At 41.7% G+C, this 20,927-nt stretch overlaps 1 protein-coding gene across 5 annotated transcripts in view; it reads right to left on the bottom strand.

Annotated features, from left to right (window-relative positions):
• NFKB2 (nuclear factor kappa B subunit 2) overlaps positions 1–20,927 on the bottom strand; it is a 102,552-nt gene that overhangs the window by 15,770 nt on the left and 65,855 nt on the right. For all 5 annotated transcript variants that reach the window (XM_081329252.1, XM_081329251.1, XM_081329250.1 and 2 more), the window contains 3 exons: positions 8,688–8,802; positions 6,007–6,214; positions 5,592–5,761 (listed from right to left, as the gene is read on the bottom strand). In XM_081329252.1, the coding sequence (XP_081185378.1) occupies positions 5,592–5,761; positions 6,007–6,214; positions 8,688–8,802 (493 nt within the window). The remainder of the gene's footprint in view (positions 1–5,591; positions 5,762–6,006; positions 6,215–8,687; positions 8,803–20,927) is intronic.

Raw genomic sequence — 20,927 nt, forward strand, 5'->3', positions numbered from 1 at the left:
TGAGGAGCGATACCGGCCACGGCGCAGACAACGCTCCAGCCAAAGACTCCCGCCCCTGGAAGTCAAATTCAAGGGGGAGCCATCACGACTGGGATTTTTCCTAACCCAAGTCCTCAGCTACATGGAAGAGTACGGACGGGACATCCCCAGTGACAAAACACGCATCCGAATTGTGCAATCTGCCCTGGACGGGATGGCTGCAGACTGGGTGGTGAACTTGCATGACTCCAACGCCCCAGAACTCAACGACTTCAACCGATTCATGTCATCTTTGAGGCGACGGTTCGAGGATCCTTTGGCTGACCGTAAGGGAGAGAATCAAAACGGTGAGGCAGGGCAGGCGAGCAGTGGCTGATTATACCCAAGAATTCCGAGCCATTGCCAGCAAGCTGAACTGGCCAGAAGACATCCTCCTTAGCCACTTCAAAGACGGTCTGAACTATGACCTGTATGATGCTTGCCTGCCTCGAGGAGACCCACCCCACCTCGACGACTGGTACATCCTGGCGGAGGAAGTGGAAATAGACCTACTGAAGAGACACCACAGAGGAAAACCATGGGGCCGCCTGCCACGCGAGCAAACACGCGAGGGGGAAAAACCACCAGCCACAGCCAAAAAATCAACAAGTTGCTTCAACTGCGGGAGAGAGGGCCACCGTGCTGCAGAATGTCGTTCAAAAGCCCCCCCACGAAAACCAGAGGCATCATCCTCCAAGAAGCCGGGGAACCCCCAAGGCAACACAAAAGAATCTTCCATGAAGGGGACAGAGGCTGTAGAGTCCACAATTCCTGCCAGGAACTGGGACTGGACTCCGGCCTGCACCGCAGGGACGGTGGACAACTCGGAAGACAGCTCAGAGGGAGAACCATTGGTAAGTGGACCCCTTCCACCCATACTTAAGACAGTGACTATATTAGCTTCCCCTATGCCTGAAGCAGCCAAAATGAAAGCTCTGATAGACTCTGGGTGCATCCGCTGCCTTATCAGCCCAACGCTGGTGGATAGATTGAGCATCCCAGTGAGGAGGCTAAAACAACCAATCTCTTTTAGTCAATTAAATGGGACAATAGCAGGGGGAGGACCAGCCACCCTAGCCACTTTACCAATCCACCTATCACTGGGGCCCCATGAGGAGGACATAACGTTTATAGTGGCTCCAGGCATGGAATGCCCAATGATCCTAGGACTGGAATGGCTGAAGAAATGGAACCCCGGGATAAACTGGAGGACAGCAGAACTCAATTTCCCAAAGGGGGGGCAGAAGAACTTAGACTCCAAAAGTACCCCCCCAACCCAGAGGGAGGAGACAGCAGCAGTGGGGAAAGAGAAGGGATTACCAGAGATACCGGAGGAATACAGGGACCTGACTGAGGTTTTCAGTGAGGAAAGAGCAGATGAGCTTCCCCCCCACCGCCCCACAGACTGCACCATAGAATTCAAACCTGGGGCAAAACTCCCAAAACCCAGGATGTATGCCATGAGCCCAAGGGAAATGGCAGAAATGGAGAGATTCATAAAGAAAAACTTAGAAAGAGGATTTATTGAGCCTGCCAAACCCAAAGTGGCCGCCCCGGTTCTGTTCAGGGAGAAGGATGGGTCCTTTCGTTTGGTTGTGGACTATAGAAATTTGAACACAATTAGTGAATTACCAAACTAGACCTGAGGGAAGCATACTACCGTATTAGGATTAAGGAAGGAGACGAATGGAAGACTGCATTCAACTGCCCAATGGGGTTCTATCAATTCAAAGTATTGCCATTCGGACTGCAAGGGGCCCCCGCAGTCTTTATGCAATTAATTAATGACGTGCTGAGAGAGCACCTATATAAGGGGGTCCTGGTTTACCTCGATGACATCCTTATCTTCACAGAAACCAAAGAGGAACATATCAAACTAGTCAGAGCAGTCCTGAAGAAGTTGCGAGCTGCCCACTTATATGCTAAATTATCGAAGTGTGAATTCCATCAGGAAAAAATCGACTACCTGGGATATCGCATATCTCCAGAGGGCATCGAAATGGACCCTGAGAAGGTCAGGGCAGTACTAGAGTGGGCACCCCCCCGCACACGGAAGCAATTGCAAAGTTTCCTGGGGTTTGCAAACTTCTACCGCCAATTCATCCCCGCATTTGGCCAAATAGCCATGCCCCTCACAAATTTGTTGAAAACGAAGGGGGGGTCACCCGTGAAACCCAGCCAGCCTCTGAAATGGTCAATGGAATGTCAAGCAGCATTTGAGAGGCTAAAGAGACTTTTTTCTGCTGAACCTGTCCTAAAACACCCAGATCCCGACAAACCTTTTGTAATACAGGCAGATGCGAGTGATGTAGCGGTAGGAGCCGTACTATTACAAGAAAATGATGGGGGGACATTGCAACCATGCACATACACATCCAGAAAACTCACAGAAACAGAACAACGCTGGCCAATATGGGAAAAAGAGGCATTCTCGTTGAGGTGGGCATTACTAACATGGCGCCAATTTTTAGAAGGAAATAAAATACCTTTCCAGGTCTGGACAGACCACAAAAATTTGGAAGCACTAAAAACGCCCAGGAAGCTCACTCCTAAGCAAGCCCGCTGGTCCCAACATTTTCACCGATTCAATTTCACTCTCAAACACTTACCGGGGGGAAAGAACTTCCTGGCAGATGCATTATCCCGCATGCCCCAATATAACAGCACAAGAGTTACTGACTTTAAACCACTTGTACCGGAACAACAACTGGCAGCACCAGTCACCACCAGGGCACAAGAAAAAATGAAGCCGAAGGTAGATAGCCAAACTGGAATAGAATTCAGGAAATCTTTGGAAAGTGATGAATGGTTCCAGAAAAATAAACATGTGTGCACAATTAAAGATGGACTGCCGTGGGTGGGGGAGAAGCTATATATACCTGCCACACAGAGAATCAATTTCATGCAACTGTGCCATGATACAAAATCAGCAGGACACTTTGGCTTTGTAAAAACCTTACACTTAACTAAAAGGCAATTTTGGTGGCCATCTATGAAAAAGGACATAGAAAGCTATGTGGGTAGCTGTCAAATTTGCGCGATGGCCAAAAGACTGCAAGGGAAACCGCCAGGTCTGTTACAACCGGTGGCAAACCCCTCAGCCCCATGGAAAGAAATAGCCATGGATTTTATCGTAGAACTGCCAGAAAGTAATGGAAACACCGTAGTCTGGACTGTCACAGATCTGTTCTCTAAGCAAGTACATTTCATACCTTGCCAAAAAATCCCGACTGCAAAAGCATTAGCAAAACTTTTTGTACAGCATATTTACAGATTGCACGGGGTACCACAACGCATCATATCTGACAGAGGGGTGCAATTTACGTTGGCATTTTGGAAAGAATTTTTATCCCTCTTAGGAACCACCCAAGGACTGTCATCTAGTCACCATCCTCAGACAGACGGAGCTTCTGAAAGACTTAATAATATACTTGAACAATATCTGAGATGCTATATTAATTTTCAGCAGTCCGACTGGACGGACCTACTGCCTTTTGCAGAAGTAGCATATAATAATGCAGTCCACTCAAGCACAGGTTACACTCCTTTTCAAGTAGCTACAGGCCAGAGTTTCAACCCAATACCAGAACTAACCCCAAAAGAACCGGTTATCCCTGATCTGAAGGAATGGATTGCTCAATTACAAAATACATGGCCAATCGTTAGGAAAGCGTTGGAAGATGCCAGAAAAGCATACAAGACACAGGCAGACAAAAAAAGAACCGATCCCACACCATTTAGGGTAGGAGAGATGGTATATTTATCCACAAAATACCTGAAATCACTCCAACCCTGTAAAAAACTAGGGCCAAAATATATTGGACCTTTTCCAATTAAAAGAATCATAAACCCAGTAACAGTTGAATTAGAACTACCCAAAAATCTTAGACGAATACACCCAACCTTCCACTGCAGTCTATTAAAGAGAGAACAACAATCACCACTACGAGAAAAAATCCCACCACCACCACCCCCCATCATGGTGGAAGGAGAACAACATTTTGAAGTGAAAGAAATCTTAGATTCCAGAAAACACCATGGAACGATACAATATTTAGTGGCATACAGGATATCCAAACAAACCAGGCTAACATTTATATGTTTTCTTTCCCCACAGATGGACTCATCTTTTTTCTGAAAGGAGAGCCGAATGTCAGAATCCATTTATATCACATTTCATAATTGTATAGGTAGAACAACGTGCTATTTCTGGGGATTCTGCCATCTCTCCGAGGGGGGGGAGAGAGGATGGTTACTAAAGCGATTTTCAAACAACAGGGGATGTTTTACTGGGGAAGGGAGGGGGGACAGACAGGTCTGGATTGTATCTTCATTTACAACTGAAAAGGAAAGCAATAACCATAAAACCAAGGAGAGTTCCCTTTCCCATGGAAGGACCTGACACCTAGCAACTGACGACAGCCTAACCAAATGGATGAGGGGAGGGGCTGGAATGGGAATGGTTTATATAGGATTGAAATGTAACTTTTCTCAGATTCCGTCTTGTATTCCCACAATCGATTCCATCCTAGTAAACATTTTCCTTTTGGACTAAACTTGCATCCAAGAGTTCTTATTTCCTAAGATGTGGATTGAGGTGGGTCCTGACATACAACAACAACTATATTAATAATACAACATGCCTTGGACACTTGTTAAACTAATAGATGTATTGGAATGGAATATGCAAAGTGAGAGTAAATTCTCCACTTCCTGCTGTAAGAAAAAGAGTGTGTCCTGGCCTCTCAAGATGCTATAGCTTCCTCCCCTGAGGCAGCTTCACTCATCACAAAAGGCTGCCAAAAAGAAATCCTTAAAAATACCAGCATTACTTTAGTTTTAGGATTTGGTTGAAAAACAGATCATCTTTTAGGACATAGTTATGAAGAAATATTCAAATATTCATTGCCTGGTGACCCCCGAGCAATGGTGATGTCACTGGCTAATCCTTTCAACCCGGAAGTGCCTTAAATGGTCCCTCTGACATGAACAGGACGGGATTGGTTTATTTATTTATCTATTTATAAACAGTTACTTATAAATGGTCTGGGAGGATACATAGTCAAGAAACGCTCTGCAAACTCTGGTAGTGCATGGTCTAATTTCCCAGCATTAAAAAAGTAGCAAGTAACCTTGGTGGAGCAGTGGGCTAATGCCTCCTTAAGTAACACCAGCTGCCTGCAATTAGTGCAGGTTCGCATCCCACCAGGCTCAAGGTTGACTCAGCCTTCCATCCTTCCGAGGTAGGTAAAATGAGGACCCAGATTGTTGGGGGCAATAAGCTAACTTTGTAATAATGCCGCTTGGGGGGGGGCAAAGCCCTAATAATACATAGAATACATAGAATGAAGGCTATTGCTAAGCACATTGATTTGTGCTTTAAATTGTAAGCCGCCCTGAGTCTTCGGAGAAGGGCGGGATATAAATGGGATTTAAAAAAAAACTACAAAAATCTATCTTGTTCTCAGCTGGACTATCATTTGTTCATAGTAACCTTCCTGTATGGTAACAGAACAGATCTACTGCAGAACGGAGCAGACTCATGCCACATCATTAGCCTCACCTCCACTCACCTTCTTCATCAAACATGCAGTCATGTTGAGATTATCCATTTCAACAGCTAGATGTAAAGGTGTCCGTCCACTCTGCCGTTCTGCTGCATTCACATTCGCTCCTTTCTCAACTAGCAATTCAAGACAGGCTGGTTTTGCGTACTTCACAGCAAGATGTACAGGAAAAAGACCTGAAGCAACAGCAGTAAATATAATTGAATAATGAGACTATAGCTCTTGCAGCAGGACTGGGAGGTTCATCCTATAAGCCCAAACCAGGGCTGAAGCATCAAGTATGATAAAGGATTTAATAATATTCTCACCTCCTCTTCCTCAGCCCTGCCTCTCACAGCCACCCCCTCCTTCAACATCCAATTTGATTTCAATGGTCCTGTGACAAAAGACTCAGAATTCTTACAATTTCCATATTACTCACCAAGATAGTTAGGTATCTCAAGAAGTGAGAGAATCTGGGGATCCAAATGACAGAGAAGAATCTTCAACATCACTGCATCATCCAAATGTACAGCCAAATGTACAACTGAGTTACCATATCGATCCAGTAAAGTGGGATCTGCTCCAGCCTGAAGTAAGAAAGCAGCCACCCTGGGCTGATGGGTGATCACAGCCAGATGTAACGGTGTCTAGGAAAAACAGGTCACAACCAAGTTCCATCAAAAGAGCTAACAGGATCAATAGATTTTCTCGAAAGAGAATTTCTACTTGTATTTACAATATATTTTCAACAACATATTTACCTATATGCACAATCCAGAAATCAAATTACAGAGCTTTACAGATAGTCCCTGACTTACAACAGTTCATTCAGTGACAGTTCAAAATAACAATGGCACTGAAAAAAGTGACTTATGACCATTTTTCACACTTACAACCATTGCAGCTTCCCCATGGTAACATGATCAAAATTTGTGTGCTGGGCAACTGACTCATGACAGTTGCAGTGTCCCGGGCTCATGTGATCACCTTTTGTGACCTTCTGACAAGCAAAATCAATGGGGAAGCCAGATTTACTTAACAACCATGTTACTAAATAACTTCAGTGATTCACTTAACAACTGGGGCAAGAAAAGTCATAAAATGGGGCAAAATTCACAACAAACGTTTTACTTAGCAACAGGAATGTTGGACTCTATTGTAGTTGTAAGACAGAGACTACCTGTACTTAGCACGTTTTCCCGAAAATAAGACCCAAACAGAAAATAAGCCTTAGCATGATTTTTACCCATACGCCTAGTATAAGCCCTCCATCCCACCGTCTGGTTGGTCACAGCCGCAACACGGCAGGAAAGCACGCGTTGCACCAGTGCCACCATGAGTTGAGGTGAGGCAAGTGGGGATGAAGCTGCTCCATGCTCCCCACACCCGCTTACTTCAGGGCCCCCACAGCCAGGCCATGCACGCCCTGCTACCTGCCTCACCTCACAATGGCAGCACTGGTGGCAGCAGCAGCCCCATCCATCAGGAAGCCATCCACTTGCCTGATTGCTCGTGGTCACAACGGGGCAGATCGCACGTCTCACTGGTAATGCTGCCATGAGGTTAGGCGAGGCAGGTGGGATGGAGCTACCCTACAAATCCCATACTAGCTTACCTCAGGGCCCCAGCAGCTAGGCCATTCCCCGCTTAGCAACCTCCCCCACCTGTTCAATGATCTGGCTGCCCATCTATCTCTTCCCTTTCACTTGCCTCCTGAGCCGGACTGTCATACTGTGGAGGATGGACAGGGGAGGCTGTCACCTTACCCGGTCCCCTCTGCCATTTTGGAACCAGGGGCAGTGACAGCAAAAGGACTCCACTGTCACTGTGCAACAGTTGCATTCAGCACTAGAGGCTTCAGTCTCCACTGGCCCTGCCCTGCCCTGTGGCGGCCCCTCTTCCTGCTCCACCTGCCACTTGGGTCCTGCCTGTATTGTATGGCTTCAATGGCAGCAGCTCTGGGGGCTGGTGGTAGGCCCTCTGCATTGTCCTAGCACTGGCAGTTTCAGCCACCGGCCCCCTTCGCAGCTCTACCCACCAGACACCTGCCAGATACCTGCCGAAGCTGCTCACCCACTTCCTCCCACCATCTGGTTGCCTGCAGCTACAATGGCTTACAGGGCTTCCCAGGGCAGATGCTCAGGAGGCGAGGGCAGTGGCAGTGGAATGTGCCTTCAGGCAAGGAGAGCGGTGCAGACAGGCGGGGTCAGTCGAAGGACTGGGCAGTGCAAGCCTCCCCTGCCACCTCCCTCTGCCTGCCAGACACCCAGTTGTGGGCTAAGGGGGCCAGTGGCCAAAACCGCCAACCCAGGGACAATGCAGGGAGCCTACCACCGGCCTCCAGAGCTGCCACCACTGAAACCATGCAATACAGGTGGCGAACAGGGAGCAGAGTGCCACAGCACCGCAGGATCCTAGTGGTGGGTGGAAGAGGAGGCGGATGCCATTGGACAGATAATATGCAGGGAGGGGTGGGTGGGGCCAGCAGGGACCAAAGAAAGCCCCTTCAGCGGGGGATGCAGCTGTTGCACAGCAGAGACCTTTTGCCATCACTCCCTCCTGGCTCCAAAATGGTGGAGGGGGACCAGGTAAGACGACTGAGCCTCCCCCACCCATCCTCCATAGCATAGCAGTCCGGCTCAGGAGGGGAGTGAAAGGGAAGAGGCAGGCAGGCAGCCAGATCAATGAATGGGTGGGGGGAGGTCACTGAAGAGGGAGTGGCCTGACTGCGGGGACCCTGAGATAAGCAGCCCACCTCATGGTGGCTGCACTGATGCAATGCACGCTCTCCTGTCCTATTGTGGCAGCGCGTAACCAAATAGTGGGATGGAGTAGACGGGTTCTTAACTAGGGCTTAATTTTGGGGTAGGGCTTATATTAGGTAAGCAACCAGATGGTGGGATGGAGTGGGTGGCAGCTGCAAAATACGACATTCCCCCAAAGGCCTTAATGGGTCTTTTTGTCCCCCCCAAAATATAAGACTAGTCTTATTTTCAGGGAAACGTGGTATGTTCAAGTGAATTCAACTACACCTCCTGATCATATCTTCCCTATGTGCATGCACATCCTTCTCTCACCACAAATGTGTTACCTCTGAATTTGAGACACTACCTATTATACCTGCTGTAAGTGATTTGTGATGTTGATGACCTGTTGATTAGGAATGCTTACAGCCACCTGGACCAGTTGCATAATCACAGCTGTCTGCTCATGAATAATAGCTAAATGCAAAGGCCTGTGGGAGGAAAATATGGATTTAAGAACAAGATGTAGTGGCTCATTGTAACAGTAATACTAGTCAACAACCAGAAATGAGAATTGCAACCCCTAAAACCTCTTCCAATTTGCCCACAAACTATGGCTGGCATCTTCAGAGGTGAGTGCTCTGCTCTAGAGTTCCCTAAGCATGCTTGGCAGTTCCAGATAAGAGCAGAAACTAACTGAGCTCTTCTTGTGTTTGTAACAGAACTAATTGGATCATGTCATCATAATTCTGATTCTGATTGATTCTTGAATTTGTAATTAGTCTGATCTGAAGAAGTTCGGAAGGAGCAAATTTTTCTTTGAACACATTGCTGTAGATTATATATGGTGTTAGTTAATTAAGTAGTGTTTTATTTTGGTGTGTTGTAAAGGGATGGAAATCAAATTCTGTTTAACCTTTAGACTCTTCTACTACATGTACTATTAGTTCTCGATTAAAAGAACATGAAAGATATAGTTGGAACTTGAAAAATCTGTGGTAGCATTGCTACATAATAGGCACAAAATTTATTGTAAACACACAAATGCTAGCAGTCATGTAAAATCATCACGGACAACTATGTAGAGAAGTTACTGAGATTGATAAACATCCCAATAACTGTCACAAGAAAGGAGAGAGTTTTATACCATTTATTTTTTTATTTACCATTAATTGTTATAACAATTTTTCCTTAGACTGTAGCTTTGTGTTCAATTTGCTTTTTTTTCCAAATAGAAATGACACTTGTTCCAAGGTTATTACTTTTTTAAAATTTTGCCTCCATTTTATCATGCAATGTTTTATTTGTTCTGTCTCCATTTAACAGCTCAGTAGCAATTTACAGAAATGTGAAAAAAAAGAACACCTCACGTAGGGCTTTTTTTTCTCTTTTAACATATGTGGGCATTCGAGTATTTATCTTCATTCTACAGTTAGTTCTCAACTTACAACTATTCATTTAGTGAACATCTAAAATTATAACAGCACTGAAAAAAGTGACATGACCATTTTTCACAAGATCATTGCACATCCCCAGAGACACATGATCAAAATTCAGACATTTGGCAACTGACTCATATTTATGATAGTTGCATTGTCCTGGGTCAGGTGACCAATCTTTGTGACCTTGACAAGCAAAATCAATGGGGAAGGCAGATTTACTTAACAGCCACATTACCAACTTAACAACTGCACTGATTCACTTAACAACTGATGTCATAAAAAGGACCAAAATTCACTTAACTGTCTCACTTAGCAACAGAAATTTTGAGCTCAATTGTGATCATAAGTTGAGGACTACCTGTATATAGAAGAAATGCAATTGAACAAATAATTGTGAAAAATGTACTTTGAAATAATTTATTCAAATAAAATTAACAGATACACCATTTCCTTCTGTGCAAAAAATAAGTACACTCTTGGCTTTAATACCTGGTATGGCCTCTTTGGGAAGAAACAACTATATGTTTCATTTCTGTTATCAACTGGGAGGAATTTTTCCCCCATTTCTCCATGCAGAATGTTTTCAACTGTGTAATGATTTATACATAGTCATTTAATATCATCCCACATTTTGATGGAATTTAGATCAGGGCTTTGTTTTGGCTGTTTCAGAAACCTCTATTTCTTTTCCCCACTAGCCATTCCCCTAGCCATGGATTTACTGAAATGTTCAGGGTCATTGTCATATTGTAAGGTTCACTTCTGGTTGCACTTCAATCTTCTAGCAGATAGTACACCCTCTGGTACAATGAAAAGTCTATGATGGTGAATTATACAGGCTCAGATGCAGCAAGACAGCCCCCAATCCTAACATTTCCACCACCATACTTTACTGCTGGTATCAGGTTCTTCTGATGAAGAGTTTTTTTTCCCAAATTTGTCTTCTGGTATTTCTGGTATAATTCTCTTTTTATCTCAATTGTTCAAATGAACAAATTTACCTCGGTTCTTTTGTCCTATCATGCAATATAGATAGCTTTATAGATATATTTTGGGCAGCTTCTTTTTAATGGTAGCTTCGTGCAGTTTGACATCTATAGAAGCTACCAATAGATCACTTGATGAAATTCTGGCATTCTCAGAGACTTCTTTCAGCATTTTGCCTTTTGCTTTCAGGCTGAACTTGTCGAGAAACCTAACCTTGGGCAAGTTAGCAGTTGTTTAAAATCTCTACTTGTAGAGGATCTTTCAGATAGAGGAAATACTGAGGTCCAATTGTTTAGCAATCACATATGAAGCTAAATATACATGTCCCAGGATAATGTTGCAGGATCCTATCTGAGTTGGTCACTGAACCAAAGGTTTATTCTTCCAAGCTTTCAGGCTCGTGCCCATCCTCAGGGAACTTCTCTCTCTCCAAAATATGTGCACTTGGCTGTTTTACATATTGTATTTATATCATTCCTGCTTGTGTGTAGCTTTTGGTTGTTAATTAGGGTATTGAGAGCTGGCGATTAAGTCATTATTGTTTGGCAATCTTTTAAAATACCTTCCCATGCTGTTCTGACCCAAGTCATGCTGGCAAAGCAGAGATTGTTATAAGAGCCTTGATGGAGCAGTGGGCTAATGCCTTCTTAAGTAACACCAGCTGCCTGCAATTAGTGCAGGTTCGCATCCCACCAGGCTCAAGGTTGACTCAGCCTTCCATCCTTCCGAGGTAGGTAAAATGAGAACCCAGATTGTTGGGGGCAATAAGTTGACTTTGTAATAATGCCGCTTGGGGGGACCCGAAAGACCTAATAAGCAGGCATATACATAGAATGAAGGCTATTGCTAAGTACATTGATTTGTGCTTAGATTGTAAGCCGCCCTGAGTCTTCGGAGAAGGGCGGGATATAAATGGGATTAAAATAAAAAATAAAAAAATCTTATGATCAACATTCATAAGGATATTCATGTACATAATCAAGGTTCTTTCAGGTCCTTCCCTCTTTTGTATATTAATGTTATATATGCCTTTTCCTATGTCTTTGGTATTGTTTTTCTTGGTTTAATTTCATTCATCATCTTTAATAGTAGGTCCACCAGTTCCTTATCTACCCTTTTTGTTATATAGGGCTGTCAGCCCATCTGGATCTGGTGCTTTACCATTTTCATTTTTTTCATTGCTTGTTATAGATTTCTTTTATATTGTCTATCATCTACATACTCTATGTTTTTTATTTAAATTTTCAAAATTCCTTCAATTTTACACCTGTAGTATAGTCCCTTTAGAAAAAAGATGTTCTTTTATTTCTTATCTTATACATAGCAATTTGTTGCCTTTTTATCACTTAATTCTTACTAACAGAGATGAAATGGCAGAGGAGGTTGAAGTTGTAGGAACTTTTCGGTAGAGTGAGCATGTCATATGGGAATTCAACATTATGGAGGCACAAGAAATAGAACAAAGTCAAACAAGTATCTTAGACTTTAAGATAGCTGATTTCAATAAACTTTAAAGAGAGCTTAGGAAGGATTCCATGGATGAAAATCTTAAAGAGGAAAAGTAATCAAGAAACTTAGAAAACTCTGAAAAGTAAGATTATAAAAGCCCTGTCTACCACAATACCACTGAGAAAGAAAAATAACACTCAGAGGAAACCAGCATGGATGTATAAAGTACTCTCTGATAAAGTGAAAGATAAAAAGGACAAGTATAAAAAATATGCAAAAGAGGGACACATAGGTAAAGCAGAGTACCAGCAAATAGCCCAAATCTGCAAAGATGAAGTTAAGAAAGCTAAAGCTTAGGATGAACTAAAACTTATAACAAACGTCAAAGACAATAAAAAACTTTATTTCAACATGTAAAAAGCAAGGAAAAGGTAAAGGATATGATTGGTATATTTGTGGGAAAAGTTAGCAAGGAGATAACAGGTAGCAGGGAGAAAGCTAAATTATTTAATTCATTCTTTGCAAAAAATAGTCCAACTTATCAAAAGGAGCACCATGGAAGACAGATAAACAAAATAAGTCAAAATAGGCAAGAAAATGGCAAGAGAATATCTAGCCCCTCTAGACAACTTCAAATCACCAGGACCAGAATAGATTACATTTCAGAGCTCTGAAGGAGTTGGCAGATGTGACCTTTCAATCACTGAACCATATATTTCAAAGATCCTGGAGCACCAGAAAACTACCAGAGAGCTGGAAAAGAGCTTGATGTGGTTCCAATCTTCAAAAAGGAGAAAAAATGATTCCAGGAAACTATAGTCCAATCAGGCTGACATCAATACCTGGGAAGGGACTTCCGGGTGGCACTTCAGCGTCGTGGACGGTCGGGATCCATTTTGTTAAAGCCGCGGAGCAGCCGACGATCAGCTGTTCTGCAGCTTAAAAACCCTTCCCCTCGGGCGAAAAGGGGAAGGGGAGTCTCTGGGTAGGGGTAGAGCTCCCCTAGAACCCCAGAATGTTTATTCTGGGGCTTGAAGGGTGAGAGCTCCCCTGAAGCCCGGAAACACTCCAGATCGGAGGATTTTTCTGCTTTTAAGCAGAACAAGACGCTGAATCCACTCCTGCTGGCTTTGTTTGTTTTTTGGAGTAATTGATGCAGGCGGAGCGGATGTGGGAGCAATATAAACAGCAAATATAAGACTTTAACTCTGGAACTTCAACTTTTTTCCTGTTTCAACGATCGTTTTAAAAAGGATGGAAAGATGGCGCCTGAGTGATTCTTTGTAACAAGCATTGAAAGTGTCTTTTTTTTCTTCTCAAAGTGAAAGTGATTGTTTGGATACTGAGGAGGAATATCTAAAGTGGATTTTCAGAACTTTAAGATTTTGTTAAATTTTGGAGCTGTTTAAAAGTGACTATAAGACTTGGATATTTAACATTTAAACTACAACTGCAAATGGGGCAGAAAAGTGAAAGTGTGTAAACAAATTAGGTGCTAAAATGGCTTCCAAACTGCCTAGAATTCCTGTTTCTAAAAGTCCGGGGGCATCACCTGTTCAGCAATCTGGAATTCAATCTTTGATGTTACCTGCTGCAGCTGCTGCACCTCCACTGACTTTAAAAGACTTACAAGATTCTTTAAAAGATGCTTTAAAACTTCAGTCTGAAAAAATATCTGAGCAGGTGGCAGAACTTATTGAAGAAAAAAATAAGGAAATACGGGAGGACATTTTGATGGCATTTCAAGGGCTCTTAGGTTGTATTGAGAGTCTGGATGAATGTGTGGAAGAAGTGAAACAAAATAATCTGATGCTGGAGGCTAAAATGTGTGAAGTTGAGAATAAATTGGACAAAATTGATGATGACGTGGTTATGACACAATATAGAGACATGGAGTTTGCCCTGAAGATAAGAGGCTTAAAGGAAAAACCACAGGAAAATCTGGAGGAGATGTTGGTGGATGGTCTGGCGCCTATTTTGGGAATTCAACCAGAAGATTTTTTTGTGGAGATAGATAAAGTATTTCGTGTTAATTCTTGAATTGCTAGGCAAAGGAAACTGCCAAGGGATGTGGTTTATTTTACAAAGAGAAAGATCAGAAATGAGATCATTCAAGCTTTTTACAATAATAGATTTAAAGTGGCTAATCAAGAGGTTTTGATTCTGAAAGAGATTCCCCCAAGAATTTTGAGAAAAAGGAAAGATTTTGTTTTTCTGGCAGATGAATTTAAAAAACAACAGCTTCAGTTCAGATGGGAAATACCAATGGGGATTGTGGTGAATTATGCTGGAATAAGATATCGTCTTAATACAGTCCTGAAAGCACGTGATTTTTATTCTAATGTATTGAAAGCAGGTTCACTGCCATCTTCAGAAGTTAAAGGAGGGAAAGAAGAAGTTAAAGGAGGAAAAGAAGAAGGAGAGCGACAGGTACAAGAAGTACAGCAAATTTCGGAAACTGTGCAACCCCTGGTTTTATTAGAAGAATCTAAGACTCAAAGAGTGACACGGGCTGCATCTAGACATAAGGAACAACAACAACAACAGAAACAGTCTTCTATAACTACAAGTCAGGAATTTACTAGTGAAGCAGTGAGAGGGGCTAGGCCAAAGAGGCAGATGCTTATGGATCTGCAAGAAACGCTCCGAAAGCTTCAAGTCGCAAAAGATGGTGACAAAGTTTCTAACCTGGAATGTTCATGGATTAAAACAATTTAAAAATGATGTTATATGTTTGCAAGAAACGCATATTCGTGCATCTGATCAAAAATATTTGATAAATTCTAGACTGGGCATACAATTTATTGCATCTGCTCCAGAGAAGAAAAATGGAGTGGTTATCTATGTAAAGAAAGACTTAGCAGCTAATTTCATTGAAGCAGATAAACAAGGAAGATATATTATAATTAAGAAAACACTTTTAATTGGAGTATATGCACCTAATCAACAGCAAGGAGAATTTTATAAACTGTTACATAATAAAATAACTCAATGGGATTATAAATTGAGTATTTTAATGGGAGATTGGAATGGAGTGTTGGATACTCAGAAAGATAAAAAGGGGTTTTTTAAAAATACTCCAAGCCATGCTAGATTGCCAAAATCTTTTTTTGATTTGAAAGATGACTTGGAATTGCGTGATGTCTGGAGAGAACAAAATCTGGAAGAAAAGGATTTTACTTTTTTTCTGACAGACATCAATCTTTTTCTAGGATTGATTTTATATTAACTACTAATGATTTTTTTTCTAGGATTAAGAAGATTAAGATATGCCCAAGGGCATGAGGGATAGAAGATCATGAAGATTAAATGAAAATTTGTTTATATATGAAGAAAATGTGGTAGAATGTAAAAAGTATATGCGAGAATTTTTTATCATGAATATGCATAAGGGTACTCCCACTGAAATGGTTTGGGATGCAAGTAAAGCTTATATGAGAGGAGTGCTAATATATTTGAATAATAAACATAGATATAGATTGGAATATAAGCATAAAGAAATAGAGGAAATAAAGTTGAAAGAGAAAGCTTTTATTCTGAACCCATCTGATAAGAGGTTGAAAGAAGTAATTAACTTGTTAAGAGGACAGTTTGATATGTTAATGGCAAATCAAGTGGCAACTAATCTACGATATGCCAAAAATAATACTTTTAATAATGCTAATAAACCGGGTAGGTGGTTAGCTTATTTATTAAGGAAAAAACAAAGATCACAAGACAGAATATAAGGGTAAAGAGGTGTTTCAGCAAAATCTTATTAAAAAAGCTTTTGTTGAATTTTATTCTAAATTATATGGTAAGGATATAAAGCAAGGTTTAGATATGGATAGTTACTTACAGAACGTGAATATCCCAATACTTACACAAGAGCAACAGGAAGGGATCAATCAATTGATAACTGCTGAAGAAATTATTTTAGCAATTAAATAATTGAAAGTGGGTAAGGCACCCAGTACAGATGGTTTATCAGCTATTTATTATAAAAATTTACAATCACAAATGGTGGAGCCATTAAAAGAATTATTTAGAACAATTCAATCTGGAGGAGAAGTGCCTCCATCGTGGGAAACAGCATTTATAACTTTGATCCCTAAGGAAGATCAAAATCTTGTTCAACTTAAAAATTATAGGCCTATATCGCTTTTAAATAATGATTATAAAATATTTGCAGAGATTTTAGCAAATAGATTAATGAAGGTTATGCAGCAAATGATTCATAGTGATCAAACAGGATTTATAAGTGTAGACAAATGAAAAATAATGTGAGACATATCGTAAATTTATTAGAATTTTTGGAAAGAAATAATCAAGTCCCCGCAGTGTTGATCTTTTTGGATGCCGAAAAGGCCTTTGATCAATTGAATTGGCAATTTTTATTTAAAGTTTTGGAGAAGATGAAGTTTGGTGATAGGTTTTTACAACCTATTAGGGCAATATATCAAAAACAAACAGCTCAAATAATAATTAATGGTAGTTTAACAGAAGCTTGTAAAATTGAAAAGGGAACAAGACAGGGTTGTCCGCTGTCACCATTATTTGTTTTAACATTGGAAATATTGTTAATCAAGATACGTGATTCAGAGAAAATAAAGGGAATTAAAATTAAAGATCAAGATTATAGACTGAAAGCGTTTGCGGATGACTTGGTAATTACAGTAACTCAACCAACTCAATCGGTTATAGATTTAATGGAAATAATTTTACAATATGGACAAGTTTCTGGATTTAAGGTAAATAGGCAAAAAACTAAAATATTGTCTAAAAATATGACTAAAGAACAAAAGGAAGCTTTAGGAAAACTAACGGGATTTGAAATAGTTAAGATTAAATACTTGGGGGTTTATCTTTCAGTTTCAAATGTGAAATTATATAAAAATAATTATGAATTGTTATGGTTAAAAATACAAAAAGAATTAGATAGTTGGAAAAAATTACAATTGTCCTTATTGGGAAGAATTGCAGCTGTGAAAATGAATGTTTTACCTAAATTTTTATTTTTGTTTCAAACGATACCTATACTTTAAAAAGATTCAAATTTGGAGGAATGACAGAGAGGTATTAATAAATTTGTTTGGGCAGGGAAGAGACCGAGAGTTAAACTTAAGATAATGCAAGATGTATGTGAAAGAGGTGGTCTTAAAATGCCCAATTTTAAATTATACTATGAGGCTGCGGCATTATCATCAATTAGTAATTGGTTTAACACAAGGGAGATTACTGAATATTGAAGGATATGATTTGTTATTTGGTTGGCATGCTTATTTATTGTATGATAAAAAAGTGGATAATGTTTTTAAGACATATATATTAAGATACGCCCTGTTGCGAGTCTGGAAAAAATATTGTTATAAGTTGAATTTTAAAATTCCAATTTGGGCAATACCTAAACATGCGATAGAAAATATAAATGTGGGATTTAAGCATGATGTGACTACATATAAAGAAATTCTTAGATTGGAAAGAAATGTGTGGCAATTAAAGCCATTTAATATTTTAAAAGAAGAAAAGATAGTACAAACTTGGTTCCAGTATGGGCAGTTACAAGCTAGATGGAAACAGGATCAGAAAATTGGTATTTCTATAGATGAAAATTTGGTGAAACAAATTAGAGATCAAAGTCCTGCACATATAAGGAGGATATATAATGCATTGATAGAATTAAATTCAGAAACGGAACTTGTTAAAGATTGTATGATAAAATGGGCCCAGAATATTCAAGAACCAATAACGATGGATACTTGGGAAACAATCTGGGTCAGAAATGTAAAATTTACACAGGCACAAAATGTAAGAGAGAATTTTTATAAGATGTTTTATAGATGGCATTTAGATCCTAAGAAATTGGCATTTATGTATCCAAATTATCAGCCTAAATGCTGGAGGTGTGGTTGTGATGATGCAACGTATTATCATATATGGTGGACTTGTAAAAAAGTAAAAGCTTTTTGGATTAAAATTTGGTGGAATATGCAGAAGATATTTAAGAAAAAGATAAAAGTTTTCTCCACAATTATTTTTGCTGGGTATTACTATAGACTCTACTGCTATAGAAACTAAATTGATGTTGAATTTAATAACGGCAGCAAGACTACTGGTAGCACAATATTGGAAGAAGGAGGATTTGCCTACTATAGAAGAATGGACTTTAAAAGTTTCAAACCTGGCAGAAATGGCAAAAATCTCAGCATATTTGAAAGATCATTCGCAACAAAGATATATTTTGGAATGGAGAAGATGGATTGATTATATCCAGAATAAATATGGGACTAAAAAGTTTCATTTAGTATTTGAATAAGTATTAGATTTATAAGATTTGTTATTATTTAGTTATTTTTAAGGAGAGTTAAAGTGCGATAGGACTTAAAGTGTTATTATAGCTAGTTAGCATATTATAGTTTAAGATTGTTAGGGTTAATACCCTGTATTTGCTCTGGGAAGTCGGGGGGGGGGAGGGAGAGGGAGGGATGGGTTTTTATGTTTAAAATGTATTTGTAAAACTCTTTAATAAAAAAAATACCTGGGAAGAACTTGGAAAACATAATCAAGCAACGGATCTGTGAACATCGAGAAACAAGTAAAGCTATTCCAGAAGCCAGTATGGGTGTCAAGCTCGGAAAACTTCATGCTGTTTTGGACACTTTTTTCCCCTTGGCTTACTTACAAAACCTGGCGGAGAATGGAATGTGTGTTGCAGCTGTTGAGCTGCAAGGTCATCCATGAGTTTGTTTTGGAAACTGAAGATACTTTCTCATAACAATTGTCTGGAGGTTAATTAGGTAATGTGACCTGCACTATCAGGGGGAAAGAGAGTTGCTATACTTTTAATATAGTGCTTTCACACCAATTTAATCAGAACTGACTTTTGCTTTCATTAGTGCCGGTATGCTATGCTCAACAAAGCCTGGCATTAGAGATTGCAATGTCTCAGGTGTGCTTGCTTTGTTGGGATCATCAGCCAGAACTTTGACACAGTCAGCCATCATTAAAAATGAAAATCAATTAAGGGGTCCTGAACCCCCTACACCACAGGTCTGCAACCCGCGGCTCCGGAGCCACATGTGGCTCTTTCAGCCGTCTCCTGCGGCTCCCAGTCCTCTGCCATGTGCAGTCCAAAAAAAAAGTGGGACTAAAAAGGTTCAACCAATCAATTCAAATATGCAGGGTAGGTGCATATCTCGCCTTGTCTCCACTCTTCAGTCAAACGCTGTTCTGCGAATGCGCGCACGTACACGCATGCGCATGCATTTTTTGCGGCTCCCAGTTTTTCCTTTTGTGGGGGAACTGGTTCCGAGTGGCTCTTTCACTGTTTCAGGTTGCTGACCCCTGCCCTATACTATCCGGTCATCTCTGGGGCGGGGCTGTGAGGGGAAGATGTCTGAAAGGAGGAAGAGGAAAATTTTTGAGGAAAATTTTGGAATGGAAAGGGCCAGTGGGCTGGAGGCATTTGACAATAGGCAACAGTCAGTTGATTGAGCAGCTATGGAAGAGACTGTGCAACCTGGAAGTACGGGGAAGGGAGTTGGCTAGGAGCCGGCAGCGGATTTCCCAAACAAGGTTCAGCCCTCGTGGCAGCCACGCCAAGCCTGTCTCCTCGATCCAATCCAAGGGCAGTGACCACTGCAACTGGGGGGGTCGGCCAGCCCCCAGAGGGTTACCTGTCCTCAGTCTGGTGCGAGTCTAGGACTCAGGGCTGCTAGTCCTCAGCCAACAATTGTCCAACCACCTGGAATGGCTGGCCAGCTGTGGCTGCAACCGCCAATGCCAGCCGCCCAGCCTGGGCCTTTCCCCTATGCAAGGGGATGGGCTCCATGGCATTGGCCTGCACCCGGAGTCCAGCAACCTCCATCGCTAAAAGCAACCTTCAATAGAAACCTAGAGAAGCTGGCTTTCTTCCTGAACTAGATGTGGTCACACCTGGATCAATTTGGCCAGATGTATCCTGATGAAAAGGCCTGTGTGGATGTTACTGTCGATGAAACATGAGGGAGAAACCACGGAATGGGTGGTTGCTTTCGATGATGAGGGAGCTCCCGAACTAGGGGATCTGGATGCTTTCCTTGAAGAAGTCAAGAGCCCAGTTCAGCAATGCCACACAACCCCGACGAGCCAAGACTGAGGTCTGAACGCCAGGCAGGAGAACAGATCCATAGCAGAATACATCAGAGAGTTCAGGAAGATGGCAAGGAGGCTGAGGCACTGGCCAGAGCAACTCCTGACCCTCTACTTTCAAGACGGGTTGGGCTGTGACCTATAGTGCACGAACCTGGGCAGAGGGATCCAAGACCAGCTCAACAACTGGTACCAACTGGTGACCACTGTGGAGCTAGACCTGATGGAATACAAGGGCCATGGGAGATTTGAATCGCGCCTGAAGAAAAGCCAAAAGAAGAGCGCATGAGGGAGAAAGCAGCTGGCAATGGCGTCTCCTGCCTCTGCTGAAGCTTCAAGTTGTCCCCCCCATCCTGTGCTTCCACTGCAGCCAGGAGAGCCATTGCGCAGCAGTATCCCTGACACCAATACCTAGAGCGGGTTCTGCTGTCCCTTCCCTCTGAAGCCTAACAAGCCACCGAAGAGGAGGAAAGAGAAGTCATGAGGGGCAGCCCAAGGCGTTGAGGTCTCCCCCCGAAAGTGAAGGGGATGGAACTCCGACTGAAGAGGAGCCACAGATGACCCTCTATGACAGTGACAGTGAGGGAGAAGATGACCCAATGGTGAGTGGACCAGTCAACCACTTCGCA

Source organism: Vipera berus, assembly GCF_964194415.1.
Source record: "Vipera berus genome assembly, chromosome: 5".
NCBI classification, from domain to species: Eukaryota; Metazoa; Chordata; class Lepidosauria; order Squamata; family Viperidae; genus Vipera; species Vipera berus.